The sequence below is a fragment of the Oncorhynchus nerka genome, linkage group LG7, assembly GCF_034236695.1.
Source record: "Oncorhynchus nerka isolate Pitt River linkage group LG7, Oner_Uvic_2.0, whole genome shotgun sequence".
Classification (NCBI taxonomy): Eukaryota; Metazoa; Chordata; class Actinopteri; order Salmoniformes; family Salmonidae; genus Oncorhynchus; species Oncorhynchus nerka.
Window position 1 is genome coordinate 90,522,485 of NC_088402.1, and position 17,500 is coordinate 90,539,984.

At 38.3% G+C, this 17,500-nt stretch overlaps 1 protein-coding gene across 1 annotated transcript in view; it reads right to left on the reverse strand.

Annotated features, from left to right (window-relative positions):
• The window catches only part of LOC115126216 (laminin subunit alpha-5-like), a 323,432-nt gene that overhangs the window by 254,766 nt on the left and 51,166 nt on the right, over positions 1-17,500 (reverse strand). The window contains exon 3 of the mRNA XM_065021107.1: positions 11,208-11,325. Coding sequence (XP_064877179.1) covers positions 11,208-11,325 — 118 coding nt within the window. The remainder of the gene's footprint in view (positions 1-11,207; positions 11,326-17,500) is intronic.

Below are 17,500 nucleotides of genomic sequence, written 5' to 3' on the forward strand. Positions count from 1 at the left end.
ATCGAAGAAACTAAACTAAAGCTACCAATTACTAAAATGTAATTACTTCACACCGAAGAAACTACCAATTACGGAAGAAACTAAACTAAAGCTACCAATTACTAAAATGTAATTACTTCACACCGGAAGAAACTAAACTAAAGCTACCAATTACTAAAATGTAATTACTTCACACCGGAAGAAACTAAACTAAAGCTACCAATTACTAAAATGTAATTACTTCACACCGGAAGAAACTAAACTAAAGCTACCAATTACTAAAATGTAATTACTTCACACCGGAAGAAACTAAACTAAAGCTACCAATTACTAAAATGTAATTACTTCACACCGGAAGAAACTACACTAAAGCTACCAATTACTAAAATGTAATTACTTCACACCGGAAGAAACTAAACTAAAGCTACCAATTACTAAAATGTAATTACTTCACACCGGAAGAAACTACACTAAAGCTACCAATTACTAAAATGTAATTACTTCACACCGGAAGAAACTAAACTAAAGCTACCAATTACTAAAATGTAATTACTTCACACCGGAAGAAACTAAACTAAAGCTACCAATTACTAAAATGTAATTACTTCACACCGGAAGAAACTAAACTAAAGCTACCAATTACTAAAATGTAATTACTTCACACCGGAAGAAACTACCACTAAAGCTACCAATTACTAAAATGTAATTACTTCACACCGGAAGAAACTAAACTAAAGCTACCAATTACTAAAATGTAATTACTTCACACCAATTACTAAAATGTAATTACTTCACACCGGAAGAAACTAAACTAAAGCTACCAATTACTAAAATGTAATTACTTCACACCAATTACTAAAATGTAATTACTTCACACCAATTACTAAAATGTAATTACTTCACACCAATTACTAAAATGTAATTACTTCACACCAATTACTAAAATGTAATTACTTCACACCAATTACTAAAATGTAATTACTTCACACCAATTACTAAAATGTAATTACTTCACACCAATTACTAAAATGTAATTACTTCACACCAATTACTAAAATGTAATTACTTCACACCAATTACTAAAATGTAATTACTTCACACCAATTACTAAAATGTAATTACTTCACACCAATTACTAAAATGTAATTACTTCACACCAATTACTAAAATGTAATTACTTCACACCAATTACTAAAATGTAATTACTTCACACCAATTACTAAAATGTAATTACTTCACACCAATTACTAAAATGTAATTACTTCACACCAATTACTAAAATGTAATTACTTCACACCGGAAGAAACTAAACTACACTAAAGCTTCCCTTAAGAAAAAGTTACACTGAACAAAAATATAATATAATAATATAATATAATATAACAAAAATATAATATAATAATATAATATAATATAACAAAAATATAATATAATAATATAATATAATATAACAAAAATATAATATAATAATATAATATAATATAACAAAAATATAATATAATAATATAATATAATATAACAAAAATATAATATAATAATATAATATAATATAATAATATAATATAATATAATAATAATATAATATAATAATATAATATAATATAATAATATAATATAATATAACAAAAATATAATATAATAATATAATATAATATAACAAAAATATAATATAATAATATAATATAATATAACAAAAATATAATATAATAATATAATATAATATAACAAAATATAATATAATAATATAATATAATATAACAAAAATATAATATAATAATATAATATAATATAACAAAAATATAATATAATAATATAATATAATATAATAATATAATATAATATAATAATAATATAATATAATAATATAATATAATATAATAATATAATATAATATAACAAAAATATAATATAATAATATAATATAATATAACAAAAATATAGACGCAACATGTAAAATGCTGAGTTGAAATAAAAAATATCCCTCAAATTTTACATACGCACAAAAAAAATCGTATTTCTCTCAAATTTTGTGCCAAAATTTGTTTACATCCCTGTTAGTGAACATTTCTACTTTGCCAAGATTATCTATAGACCTGACTCAAAGAGCATGATCATTATACAGGTGCACCTTGTGCCGGGGGGGACAATAAAAGCCACTCTAAAATGTGCAGTTTTATCACACAACACAATGCCACATATGTCTCAAGTTAAAGGAGCGCGGCAACTGGCAGGCTGACTGCAGGGATATCCAACAGAGCTGTTGGCAGAGAATGTCATGTTCATTTCTCTACCAACCGGCCTCACAACCGCAGACCACGTGAATGGCGTTGTGCGGTTTGCTGAAGTCAACGTTGTTAACTGATTGTCCCATGGTGGCGGTGGGGTTATGGTATGGACAGGCATAAGCTACGGACAACGAACACAATTGCATTTTATCGATGGCAATTTGAATGCTCAGAGATACCGTGAAGAGATCCTGAGGCCCATTGTCGTGCCATTCATCCGCCGCCATCACCTCATATTTCAGCATGATAACGCACAGCCCCATGTTGCAATGATCTGGACACAATTCCTGGAAGCTGAACATGTTCTTCCATGGCCTGAATACTCACCAGACATGTCACCCATTGAGCATGTTTGGGATGCTCTGGATCGACGTGTAGGACAGCTCGTTCCAGTTCCCGCCAATATCCAGTAACTTCACAGCCATTGAAGCGAAGTGGGACAACATTCCACAGGCCACAATCAAAAAGCCTGACCCACTCTGTGTGAAGGAGATGTGTTGTGCTGCATGAGGCAAATGGTTTGTCACACCAGATACTGACTGGTTTTCTGATCCACTCCTCTAACTTTTGTTTTCAGGTATCTGTGACGAACAGATTAACAGTACATCTGTATTCCCAGTCATGTGAGATCCATAGATTAGGGTCGAATGAATTCATTTCAATTGACAGATTATCTTATATGAACTGTCACGGTCACTTAGATTTTTGTTCAGTATAGTTTACTTTAACTAAAGTTACTTTTAAAATGTAGTTCACTACACCGAAACTACTTTGTGAAAAATTATCATATCTAAATCTGAGATGTTATAGACTACAAATTGCAAGAACAGTTCACTCTGGAGACAGATGTTAACAGAATGTGTAATTTAGCCTATTACACATAAAAACAGTTTGAAGTGAGAATCAGGCAGGTCTTATGCCCAAACAGAAAGGACATTCAGGCAGGTCTTATGCCCAAACAGAAAGGACATTCAGGCAGGTCTTATGCCCAAACAGAAAGGACATTCAGGCAGGTCTTATGCCCAAACGGAAAGGACATTCAGGCAGGTCTTATGCCCAAACAGAAAGGACATTCAGGCAGGTCTTATGCCCAAACAGAAAGGACATTCAGGCAGGTCTGATGACCCAAACAGAAAGGACAATCAGGCCCAAACAGAAAGGACAATCAGGCAGGTCTGATGACCCAAACAGAAAGGACAATCAGGCCCAAACAGAAAGGACAATCAGGCAGGTCTGATGACCAAACAGAAAGGACAATCAGGCCCAAACAGAAAGGACAATCAGGCAGGTCTGAGGCCCAAACAGAAAGGACAATCAGGCCCAAACAGAAAGGACATTCAGGCAGGTCTGATGACCCAAACAGAAAGGACATTCAGGCAGGTCTGATGACCCAAACAGAAAGGACATTCAGGCAGGTCTGATGACCCAAACAGAAAGGACATTCAGGCAGGTCTGATGACCCAAACAGAAAGGACATTCAGGCAGGTCTGAGGCCCAAACAGAAAGGACAATCAGGCCCAAACATAAAGGACATTCAGGCAGGTCTGATGACCCAAACAGAAAGGACATTCAGGCAGGTCTGATGACCCAAACAGAAAGGACATTCAGGCAGGTCTGATGACCCAAACAGAAAGGACATTCAGGCAGGTCTGATGACCCAAACAGAAAGGACATTCAGGCAGGTCTGATGACCCAAACAGAAAGGACATTCAGGCAGGTCTGAGGCCCAAACAGAAAGGACATTCAGGCCCAAACAGAAAGGACAATCAGGCCCAAACAGAAAGGACAATCAGGCCCAAACAGAAAGGACTATCAGGCAGGTCTGATGACCCAAACAGAAAGGATATTCTGGACTACCTTACCCATAATTATTAGTCTTTCTTCAGAAAAAGTAGTGTGTAGTTCCAGTAGTTAACTACACAGCAAAAGAGTAATGAACTACTGCAAATATTACCAAGTCTGGATTTATTTAAACTACCACCAAGCTACAGCAAGATGTAATGAAATGATTCTGCTGAACTACAGTGCATGTAATTACCTACTCCCCAACACTGATTAGTAAATGGCATTACAGAATGTAATTCCCTACTCCCCAACACTGACTAGTAAATGGTATTATAGCGTGAGTCTACAGGTGAGACACTGACTAGTAAATGGTATTATAGCGTGAGTCTACAGGTGAGACACTGACTAGTAAATGGCATTACAGCGTGAGTCTACAGGTGAGACACTGACTAGTAAATGGTATTATAGCGTGAGTCTACAGGTGAGACACTGACTAGTAAATGGTATTATAGCGTGAGTCTACAGGTGAGACACTGACTAGTAAATGGCATTACAGCGTGAGTCTACAGGTGAGACACTGACTAGTAAATGGTATTATAGTGTGAGTCTACAGGTGAGACACTGACTAGTAAATGGTATTATAGCGTGAGTCTACAGGTGAGACACTGACTAGTAAATGGTATTATAGCGTGAGTCTACAGGTGAGACACTGACTAGTAAATGGCATTACAGCGTGAGTCTACAGGTGAGACACTGACTAGTAAATGGTATTATAGTGTGAGTCTACAGGTGAGACACTGACTAGTAAATGGTATTATAGCGTGAGTCTACAGGTGAGACACTGACTAGTAAATGGCATTACAGCGTGAGTCTACAGGTGAGACACTGACTAGTAAATGGTATTATAGTGTGAGTCTACAGGTGAGACACTGACTAGTAAATTACAGCGTGAGTCTACAGGTGAGACACTGACTAGTAAATGGCATTACAGCGTGAGTCTACAGGTGAGACACTGACTAGTAAATGATATTATAGTGTGAGTCTACAGGTGAGACACTGACTAGTAAATGGTATTATAGTGTGAGTCTACAGGTGAGACACTGACTAGTAAATGGTATTACAGTGTGAGTCTACAGGTGAGACACTGACTAGTAAATGGTATTATAGTGTGAGTCTACAGGTGAGACACTGACTAGTAAATTACAGCGTGAGTCTACAGGTGAGACACTGACTAGTAAATGGCATTACAGCGTGAGTCTACAGGTGAGACACTGACTAGTAAATGGTATTATAGTGTGAGTCTACAGGTGAGACACTGACTAGTAAATGGTATTATAGCGTGAGTCTACAGGTGAGACACTGACTAGTAAATGGTATTATAGCGTGAGTCTACAGGTGAGACACTGACTAGTAAATGGTATTATAGTGTGAGTCTACAGGTGAGACACTGACTAGTAAATGGTATTACAGTGTGAGTCTACAGGTGAGACACTGACTAGTAAATGGTATTATAGTGTGAGTCTACAGGTGAGACACTGACTAGTAAATGGCATTACAGAATGTAATTCCCTACTCCCCAACACTGACTAGTAAATGGTATTATAGTGTGAGTCTACAGGTGAGACACTGACTAGTAAATGGTATTATAGTGTGAGTCTACAGGTGAGACACTGACTAGTAAATGGTATTATATAGTGTGAGTCTACAGGTGAGACACTGACTAGTAAATGGTATTATAGCGTGAGTCTACAGGTGAGACACTGACTAGTAAATGGTATTATAGTGTGAATCTACAGGTGAGACACTGACTAGTAAATGGTATTATAGTGTGAGTCTACAGGTGAGACACTGACTAGTAAATGGTATTATAGTGTGAGTCTACAGGTGAGACACTGACTAGTAAATGGTATTATAGTGTGAGTCTACAGGTGAGACACTGACTAGTAAATGGTATTATAGTGTGAGTCTACAGGTGAGACACTGACTAGTAAATGGTATTATAGTGTGAGTCTACAGGTGAGACACTGACTAGTAAATGGCAGTATTATAGTGTGAGTCTACAGGTGAGACACTGACTAGTAAATGGTATTATAGTGTGAGTCTACAGGTGAGACACTGACTAGTAAATGGCATTACAGCGTGAGTCTACAGGTGAGACAGTGACTAGTAAATGGTATTACAGCGTGAGTCTACAGGTGAGACACTGACTAGTAAATGGTATTATAGTGTGAGTCTACAGGTGAGACACTGACTAGTAAATGGTATTATAGTGTGAGTCTACAGGTGAGACACTGACTAGTAAATGGTATTACAGCGTGAGTCTACAGGTGAGACACTGACTAGTAAATGGTATTATAGTGTGAGTCTACAGGTGAGACACTGACTAGTAAATGGTATTACAGCGTGAGTCTACAGGTGAGACACTGACTAGTAAATGGTATTATAGTGTGAGTCTACAGGTGAGACACTGACTAGTAAATGGTATTATAGCGTGAGTCTACAGGTGAGACACTGACTAGTAAATTACAGCGTGAGTCTACAGGTGAGACACTGACTAGTAAATGGTATTATAGTGTGAGTCTACAGGTGAGACACTGACTAGTAAATGGTATTATAGTGTGAGTCTACAGGTGAGACACTGACTAGTAAATGGTATTATAGTGTGAGTCTACAGGTGAGACACTGACTAGTAAATGGCATTACAGTGTGAGTCTACAGGTGAGACACTGACTAGTAAATGGTATTATAGTGTGAGTCTACAGGTGAGACACTGACTAGTAAATGGCATTACAGTGTGAGTCTACAGGTGAGACACTGACTAGTAAATGGTATTATAGCGTGAGTCTACAGGTGAGAAAGCAGGTGTGGGAATTCAGGCTATTAAAACCCCTGGGCTAAAGGGTCTGCTGCTGTTCTGTTTTATAACGTTCTGTTTTATAACTCTCTCTCTCTCTCTCTCTCTCTCCCTCTCTCTCCCTCTCTCCCTATCCAGGAATTGGGTGGCCCTGGGAATTTCATTTCACCATGCTCTACCCACTGAGCCATTCAGGACCACTAGCTAGCTGTTCACCTGATCGTCATCACTAGCCCTCTTTAAGAGACCATTGATAATACGCCCCCCCTCCAGAAAACTCCTCCTTAAAGCTTAAGCATCTGGATCACGTTCTGCATGTGTGTTAGGATCTCTGCGTGTGTGTTAGGATCTCTGCGTGTGTGTTAGGATCTCTGCGTGTGTGTTAGGATCTCTGCGTGTGTGTTAGGATCTCTGCGTGTGTGTTAGGATCTCTGCGTGTGTGTTAGGATCACGTTCTGCATGTGTGTTAAGATCTCTGCGTGTGTGTTAGGATCTCTGCATGTGTGTTAGGATCTCTGCGTGTGTGTTAGGATCTCTGCGTGTGTGTTAGGATCACGTTCTGCGTGTGTGTTAGGATCTCTGCATGTGTGTTAGGATCACGTTCTGCGTGTGTGTTAGGATCACGTTCTGCGTGTGTGTTAGGATCTCTGCATGTGTGTTAGGATCTCTGCGTGTGTGTTAGGATCTCTGCGTGTGTGTTAGGATCTCTGCGTGTGTGTTAGGATCTCTGCGTGTGTGTTAGGATCACGTTCTGCGTGTGTGTTAGGATCTCTGCATGTGTGTTAGGATCACGTTCTGCGTGTGTGTTAGGATCACGTTCTGCGTGTGTGTTAGGATCTCTGCATGTGTGTTAGGATCTCTGCGTGTGTGTTAGGATCTCTGCGTGTGTGTTAGGATCTCTGCATGTGTGTTAGGATCTCTGCATGTGTGTTAGGATCTCTGCGTGTGTGTTAGGATCTCTGCGTGTGTGTTAGGATCTCTGCATGTGTGTTAGGATCTCTGCATGTGTGTTAGGATCTCTGCGTGTGTGTTAGGATCTCTGCGTGTGTGTTAGGATCTCTGCGTGTGTGTTAGGATCTCTGCGTGTGTGTTAGGATCTCTGCATGTGTGTTAGGATCACGTTCTGCGTGTGTGTTAGGATCTCTGCGTGTGTGTTAGGATCACGTTCTGCGTGTGTGTTAGGATCTCTGCATGTGTGTTAGGATCTCTGCGTGTGTGTTAGGATCTCTGCGTGTGTGTTAGGATCTCTGCGTGTGTGTTAGGATCTCTGCGTGTGTGTTAGGATCTCTGCGTGTGTGTTAGGATCTCTGCGTGTGTGTTAGGATCACGTTCTGCGTGTGTGTTAGGATCTCTGCGTGTGTGTTAGGATCTCTGCGTGTGTGTTATTTTAAACACACATTAGTTTGTATAACATAGCTGCTGCTCTCCCTCCCTTTACGTTTCTCTCTTTACCTTCTTCTGAACCATGATAATGTCTCTGCCTCGTGTTTTCCCCAAGAGGAAAATAATAAAGTACTGAAGCTGTATCGGATCTAGCCAGGGCCTGTACTGACGCTGAGGTGGGCTGGCAGCAATGCTCGGAATGTTCCAGTCTCCCACCTACTGATTGACAGCTTGTGCCTTCAGTCAGGTGGAAGCAGCTCTGTGAGAGCCCACCCACCCCATGGCCCCTGCCCCTGCCTCTCAAGATTATTCCAAACCAAACCCCCGGAACCTCGGAATAACCCTTAGAATCACAAACATCTAAACACACACAACTTAGCACAAAAAAAGGGGAGAAAAACTAACTCAGGGATTTAACTATAAAACCTCCCAGACACCTGCACTACTAACACACAAACCATATCCTCTTCCTGAGCCTTCTCTTCTCAATGTTCAGGAAGTCAAATTCAGCAAGCCAAATTCAGCAAGCCAAATTCAGGAAGTCAAATTCAGCAAGCCAAATTCAGCAAGTCAAATTCAGCAAGCCAAATTCAGCAAGCCAAATTCAGCAAGCCAAATTCAGCAAGTCAAATGAGTCTAATAGTTCTAGTCACAGGAACATGTAGTGATGGGGTTCAAATCAATACTATTATATATCGCAATATTACTTTTGGACGATATTATATCGATACTTTGACTCCAAGTATCAATTTGTAAAAATTAAAATTAAAAAAAAATATTTTTTCTAGTTGTCTGTAGCTGTGCCAAAACTCTGGTATTTTTCATCCTACTTCTTTTTAGATAGTGAGCAAACATATTATCAACACCTTTATTTCCATGATTGTCTTTGTCTCTATCTGGTCTCGCTCCGGTCTCTTTGCAGCAATATGTTTGGAACATCAAGTCACAAAAAAAGACATTTGAATCGAGACACAATGCATATTGAATCGCAATGATTATAGAATCACGAGAATCACAATGATTATAGAATCATGAGAATCACAATGATTATAGAATCACGAGAATCACAATGCATATAGAATCACGAGAATCACAATGATTATAGAATCACGAGAATCACAATGATTATAGAATCACGAGAATCACAATGATTATAGAATCACGAGAATCACAATGATTATAGAATCACGAGAATCACAATGATTATAGAATCACGAGAATCACAATGATTATAGAATCACGAGAATCACAATGCATATAGAATCATGAGAATCACAATGATTATAGAATCACGAGAATCACAATGCATATAGAATCATGAGAATCACAATACATATAGAATCATGAGAATCACAATGCATATAGAATCATGAGAATCACAATGTATATAGAATCACGAGAATCACAATGCATATAGAATCATGAGAATCACAATGCATATAGAATCATGAGAATCACAATGATTATAGAATCATGAGAATCACAATGCATATAGAATCATGAGAATCACAATGCATATAGAATCATGAGAATCACGATGCATATAGAATCATGAGAGTCACAATACATATAGAATCATGAGAATCACAATGTATATAGAATCATGAGAATCACAATGCATATAGAATCATGAGAATCACAATGTATATAGAATCATGAGAATCACAATGCATATAGAATCATGAGAATCACAATGCATATAGAATCATGAGAATCACAATGCATATAGAATCACAATGCATATAGAATCATGAGAATCACGATGCATATAGAATCATGAGAATCACGATGCATATAGAATCATGAGAATCACAATGTATATAGAATCATGAGAATCACAATGCATATAGAATCATGAGAATCACAATGTATATAGAATCATGAGAATCACGATGCATATAGAATCATGAGATTCACAATGTATATAGAATCATGAGAATCACAATGCATATAGAATCATGAGATTCACAATGATTATAGAATCATGAGAATCACAATGCATATAGAATCATGAGAATCACAATGCATATAGAATCATGAGAATCACGATGCATATAGAATCATGAGAGTCACAATACATATAGAATCATGAGAATCACAATGTATATAGAATCATGAGAATCACAATGCATATAGAATCATGAGAATCACGATGCATATAGAATCATGAGAATCACAATGTATATAGAATCATGAGAATCACAATGCATATAGAATCATGAGAATCACAATGTATATAGAATCATGAGAATCACGATGCATATAGAATCATGAGAATCACAATGTATATAGAATCATGAGAATCACGATGCATATAGAATCATGAGAATCACAATGTATATAGAATCATGAGAATCACAATGTATATAGAATCATGAGAATCACGATGCATATAGAATCATGAGAATCACAATGTATATAGAATCATGAGAATCACGATGCATATAGAATCATGAGAATCACAATGCATATAGAATCATGAGAATCACAATGTATATAGAATCATGAGAATCACGATGTATATAGAATCATGAGAATCACAATGCATATAGAATCATGAGAATCACAATGTATATAGAATCATGAGAATCACAATGCATATAGAATCATGAGAATCACAATGTATATAGAATCATGAGAATCACGATGTATATAGAATCATGAGAATCACAATGCATATAGAATCATGAGAGTCACAATACATATAGAATCATGAGAATCACAATGCATATAGAATCATGAGAGTCACAATGCATATAGAATCATGAGAATCACAATGCATATAGAATCATGAGAGTCACAATACATATAGAATCATGAGAGTCACAATGCATATAAAATCATGAGAATTGCGATACACATCGGCACCTAAGTATCGTGATAATATTGTATCGTGAGGTCCAATTCCCAGCCCTACTCACAGGCGAAGAACTGCCATGGCTGGTAGGTCTCTCCGAAGTCGGTGGAACGTTCTAGCACCCAGAGGTCTGGTCGAGGAGAGTTGGCAAACTTGATCAGGACATAGGCCACGTGGAAGAGCTGGAGAAAGAAGAGGATAAAACACATTCAACCTTTACTTTTCAGAGAAACATGAAAAAGGGGGCCATTTTTAGGGGAATTCTCAAAGATGGGGGAGACAAATAGAGAGAGAAATCTGCTAGTAAAAAAATAACAGCCAACACTTGTGATTTTAATCTGAAACACGGGGAATGTTTATATCAGGGGAATTCTCAGAATTCCTTTTGAAATATGAACATTCCCCTTCTTTGCTTCTAGTATGTCATTGTCGTACACAGTAACATTTAGAACTGAAAACACTTATTAACCTGTGTCCTGTGTCCTATTCTCCATAGGGCTCTGGTCAAAGGAAGTGCACTATTATAGGGAACAGGATGGCATTTGGGATGCATCCCTGGACACTCCATAAAGGATAATAAAATATGGGCTGTCGATGTTAGGAATTGTGAGCTTAATTTCTCTATTCATCTAGTGGTGAGTTAAAAAAAACAGATTTGTTCCCTTGATGCACTATTCAAAGAGAGTAATTTAAGTAACAGAAAGGATGGAATTTCTGTGTTAGGCTTTGACGTTTGTGTGTGTGTGATGTTTGTTCCCATCGATCTATCATCAAAGACAGACACACAGAGAGAGAGAGAGACAGAGAGAGAGAGGCAGACAGAGAGAGACAGAGAGAGAGAGAGACAGAGAGAGAGAGAGAGAGAGAGACAGAGAGAGAGAGAGAGAGAGAGAGAGTAGAGAGAGAGAGAGAGAGAGAGAGAGACAGCGAGAGAGACAGAGAGAGAGAGAGAGAGAGAGAGAGAGAGAGAGAGACAGAGAGAGAGAGAGACAGAGAGAGAGAGAGGGAGAGAGAGACAGAGAGAGAGAGAGGGAGAGAGTAGAGAGAGAGAGACACAGCGAGAGAGACACAGCGAGAGAGAGAGAGAGAGAGACAGAGAGAGAGTGAGAGAGAGAGACAGAGAGAGAGAGAGAGAGAGAGAGACAGAGAGAGACAGCGAGAGAGAAAGAGAGAGAACGAGAGAGAGAACGAGAGAGAGACAGAGAGAGAGAGAGAGAGAGAGAGAGAGAGAGAAAGAGAGAGAGACAGCGAGAAAGAGAGAGAGAGAGACAGAGAGACAGAGAGAGAAAAAGAGAGAGAGACAGCGAGAGAGAGAGAGAGAGAGACAGAAAGAGCGTGAGAGACAGCGAGAGAGAAAGAGAGAGAACGAGAGAGAACGAGAGAGAGACAGAGAGAGACAGAGAGAGAGAAAGAGAGAGAGACAGCGAGAAAGAGAGAGAGAGAGACAGAGAGAGAAAAAGAGAGAGAGACAGCGAGAGAGAGAAAGAGAGAGAACGAGAGGGAGACAGAGAGAGAGAGAGACAGAGAGAGAGAGAGACAGAGAGAGAGAAAGAGAGAGAGAGAGACAGAGAGAGAGGGAGAGAGACAGACAAACAGAGTGAGATAGAGACGCAAGCTGAACAGTGGATATTTAGGTTAAGGTTGAGCTATTTCGCTCGCTCGGATGCTTCCTCTGGTGAGATTGATGCATCTTGCTGTCGGCGTCTCGGACCCCCACAAAGTGGGATTGTTGTTGCATTTGGAGAAGCTCATGTTTCATCCAGTCTGTAATTCACACTCTGGGGCGTATAGTCTCCCTTGCCAAACCCATGGCGTTCCACCTATAGTGCGTTGAGTTCAAATATCCTATATGTGTTGGAGTGTTCCTGTCACAGTTTCATATACACGAGGTAGAAGTGTACTTAGTACAGTACACAGCCTGGTCGCATAGACTAGACGTAACATAGTAAACGTAAATCCGAGACACTCAGATGAGTATGATATGTTAAGTTTGGTATGATTACAAAAAAGATAGAAGGTTACGTAAAAGGAAAGGTTCACCCGTTTTTTAATTATATGGTTTGAGTGTTTCTATGAGGGATGTTCTATCAATCCCCAGGGGGTCCTGTTTTCATGTGTATCTGAGTTAATGACGTTCCAGCAGGCAGAAATCCATCCGGTATGACGTAGCACCGTGGTAAAGTCTCTCCCACTACACTGGAAATTAATAGGAATATGACTTTCAGATCGCTAAAATGTCTATCAAATATATGTCAGATATTAATAACCAAGGAGGATGTCTTCTCTCGACTGAGCCATTTATCATATTTTTTTTGAGAAGTTCCTACCTCGAGAATTGTGTAATTTAATGGAGGGTCTAGCACATTTTCTCCTATTTGTCTGCCTCTACAGTCCAGGGTGCATTGCATGGTGCCGTTGACAGAGATATTACAGAAGAAAGGAGATAGGAATCGAAATAAATGAACATTTAACACCCCTACCCAGCAGACTGTCAGGGCGGCGGGGTAGCCTAGTGGTTAGAGCGTTGGACTAGTAATCAGAGTGGTTGCAAGTTCAAATCCCCGAGCTGACAAGGTACAAATCTGTGGTTCTGCGCCTGAACAGGCAGTTAACCCACTGTTCCTAGGCCGTCATTGAAAATAAGAATTTGTTCTTAACTGACTTGCCTGGTTAAATAAAGGTTCAATAAAAATCTCTTCACGTTGTCATGCTGCATCACTTGCCTGCTAAGCTAATCGTCACAAATCCCTTCTCAAAGTCAGTGCATATGTCGAAATACCTGTTTTCCTCTAAAGCACGTAATGTCACGATTCCCTTTAGCTATACAATACTACCGATAGTTAATGATCTAATATAATGTCACGATTCCCTTTAGCTATACAATACTACCGATAGTTAATGATCTAATATAATGTCACGATTCCCTTTAGCTATACAATACTACCGATAGCAAGTTAATGATCTAATATAATGTCACGATTCCCTTTAGCTATACAATACTACCGATAGCAAGTTAATGATCTAATATAATGTCACGATTCCCTTTAGCTATACAATACTACCGATAGCAAGTTAATGATCTAATATAATGTCACGATTCCCTTTAGCTATACAATACTACCGATAGCAAGTTAATGATCTAATATAATGTCACGATTCCCTTTAGCTATACAATACTACCGATAGCAAGTTAATGATCTAATATAATGTCACGATTCCCTTTAGCTATACAATACTACCGATAGCAAGTTAATGATCTAATATAATGTCACGATTCCCTTTAGCTATACAATACAACCGATAGCAAGTTAATGATCTAATATAATGTCACGATTCCCTTTAGCTATACAATACTACCGATAGCAAGTTAATGATCTAATATAATGTCACGATTCCCTTTAGCTATACAATACAACCGATAGCAAGTTAATGATCTAATATAATGTCACGATTCCCTTTAGCTATACAATACTACCGATAGCAAGTTAATGATCTAATATAATGTCACGATTCCCTTTAGCTATACAATACAACCGATAGCAAGTTAATGATCTAATATAATGTCACGATTCCCTTTAGCTATACAATACTACCGATAGCAAGTTAATGATCTAATATAATGTCACGATTCCCTTTAGCTATACAATACTACCGATAGCAAGTTAATGATCTAATATAATGTCACGATTCCCTTTAGCTATACAATACTACCGATAGCAAGTTAATGATCTAATATAATGTCACGATTCCCTTTAGCTATACAATACTACCGATAGCAAGTTAATGATCTAATATAATGTCACGATTCCCTTTAGCTATACAATACTACCGATAGCAAGTTAATGATCTAATATAATGTCACGATAGTTAATTCTAATATAATTAGCTATACAATACTACCGATAGCAAGTTAATGATCTAATATAATGTCACGATTCCTTTAGCTATACAATACTACCGATAGCAAGTTAATGATCTAATATAATGTCACGATTCCCTTTAGCTATACAATACTACCGATAGCAAGTTAATGATCTAATATAATGTCACGATTCCCTTTAGCTATACAATACTACCGATAGCAAGTTAATGATCTAATATTTTGGAAAAGATTTTTAACGTTGTACTTCTTGTTGACAAAATGTCTGTTATTGTTGAGTTTTTTGACTCCCATTGACTCCCATTGACTCCCATTGACTCCCATTGACTCCCATTGACTCCCATTGACTCCCATTGACTCCCATTGACTCCCATTGACTCCCATTGACTCCCATTGACTCCCATTGACTCCCATTGACTCCCATTCGCTCCTTGAAGGAGAGCGCTCTTTGTCCCAGAATCTCCCAGAATGCACTGTGCACCCCCATTGACATAGCAACGTTTCCCATCTTTTCAAAAGTATATCTGCCGTTGCGAATATTAGACTCCACTCTGTGAGGCATATCGATCTGCAGATTGAAAATGGATGAGATTGTAGACTCCTAAATTGATAGTGCAGTTTGTTTAGGTGATTTTACAGCTAACTAGCTACGAAACATGCTGACATTGTCTTTGGTATTAATATATCTTTTTTAATTATTATTATTTTATTTGTAATTTTTGACCCTTTTTTTCTCCCCAATTGGTAGTTACAGTCTTGTCCCATCACTGCAACTCCTGAGGCGAAGGTCGAGAGCCATGCATCCTCTGAAACACGACCCTGCCCAAGGAACATTGCTCGCTTAACCCGGAGGAAACACCATACAATCGGAGACCGTCAGCGTGCGCTAGAGCACGATGAGACAAGGACGACGCTGGGCCAATTGTGCGCCACCTCATGGGTCTCCCAGGCTCAGCAGGCTGTGACATAGCCCGGGATCGAACCCGGGTCTGTAGCGACGCCTCAAGCACTCGGGAGGCCGTCTTTGGTATTATTGTGTGTAGCTACGTTTGCTAGCTAGCTAGCCAGCCCATAGCGAGAGCATTGCAATTTTCCATGTTGCTACCAACGTTATTATCATGCCAAAATGTTCACAAAAAAAATATTATTCTCACATATTAGTGTTATGTAACACTGTAAATGAAAGAAATGTGTGTTTTTTTGGTCGATTTTTCCTTTAAGTCAAAAACGAAAGAACAGAGTGTTGGATCGGGGTGGATGGGTCGGCGTATAAAACTAACGTCTAGCAACCCAAAGGTTGTGTTTTCGAATCTCATCACGGACAACTTTAGCATTTTAGCTAATTAGAAACTTTAGCATGTTAGCTACCCCTTCCCCTAACTCTTTAACCTAACTCTTAGCCACAACCTTAACCTTAACCGCTAGCCTAGCTAAAGTTAGTCACCTAGCTAACGTTAGTCACCTAGCTAACGTTAGCCACAACAAATTGGAATCTCAATTCATCTGCAAATTAATAATTACCATACAAAACGTAACATAATCATACTAAACGGAGTGTTCCGGATTTACATGTACTATGTTACGTCTACCCCTGAGTCCAGGTTGCAGTACAGTACAGGAGAGGAGTAGGCAGCTATAGGAGGCATGTTTCAGAGACACATAGATAGTGGTGAGATCCTCACCTCAAAGAAATAGAGAGACATATCCCTCAAGGTTGATATGTTTTTGTAATTGTGTATATTATAGATAGGATTGTCACGTTCTGACCTTAGTTCCTTTTATTTTGTCTCTATTTTAGTTGGTCAGGGCGTGAGTTGGGGTGGGCATTCTATGTTGTTTTTCTATGTTTTGTTCTGTTGTTATATTTCTATGTGGTTGGCCTAGTATGGTTCTCAATCAGAGGCAGGTGTCAGTCGTTGTCTCTGATTGGGAGCCATATTTAGGTAGCCTGTTTTCTATTGTGTTTTGTGGGTGATTGTATCCTGTGTTAGTGTTTTCACCATACGGGACTGTTTCGGTTGTTTGTTTGTTATTTTGTTATGTTGATTTATTAAATATATCACCATGGACAATTACCACGCTGCACATTGGTCTGATCCTTACTCCTCTTCCTCTGAAGAAGAAGAGGAATTTCGTTACAAGGATTTTATAAATGATATAATTATATTATAATTATATATTCAAGCAATAGTCAATATCTTTAAAAAACAAAAATCATTTCATCAGAAGCATTATATTGAATTGTGTTATCATTGTTACGTGTTAATGTAGGCATTTGGCTAATTTGCTCGTTAGTAAGCCCTCGTTAGTAAGCCCCTCCCATCCATTTGGCCTGATCGCGTACAGGTGGATAAAGGTGGAGATTCTGGACAAGGATGACATCAGCACGTTTTATAGCTTCTTTACATTTTCATGTATAATCCTCGTTGTTAGCACTTTAACAGCCTGTTTATGTCTGTGTATTTTAGTCATATTTA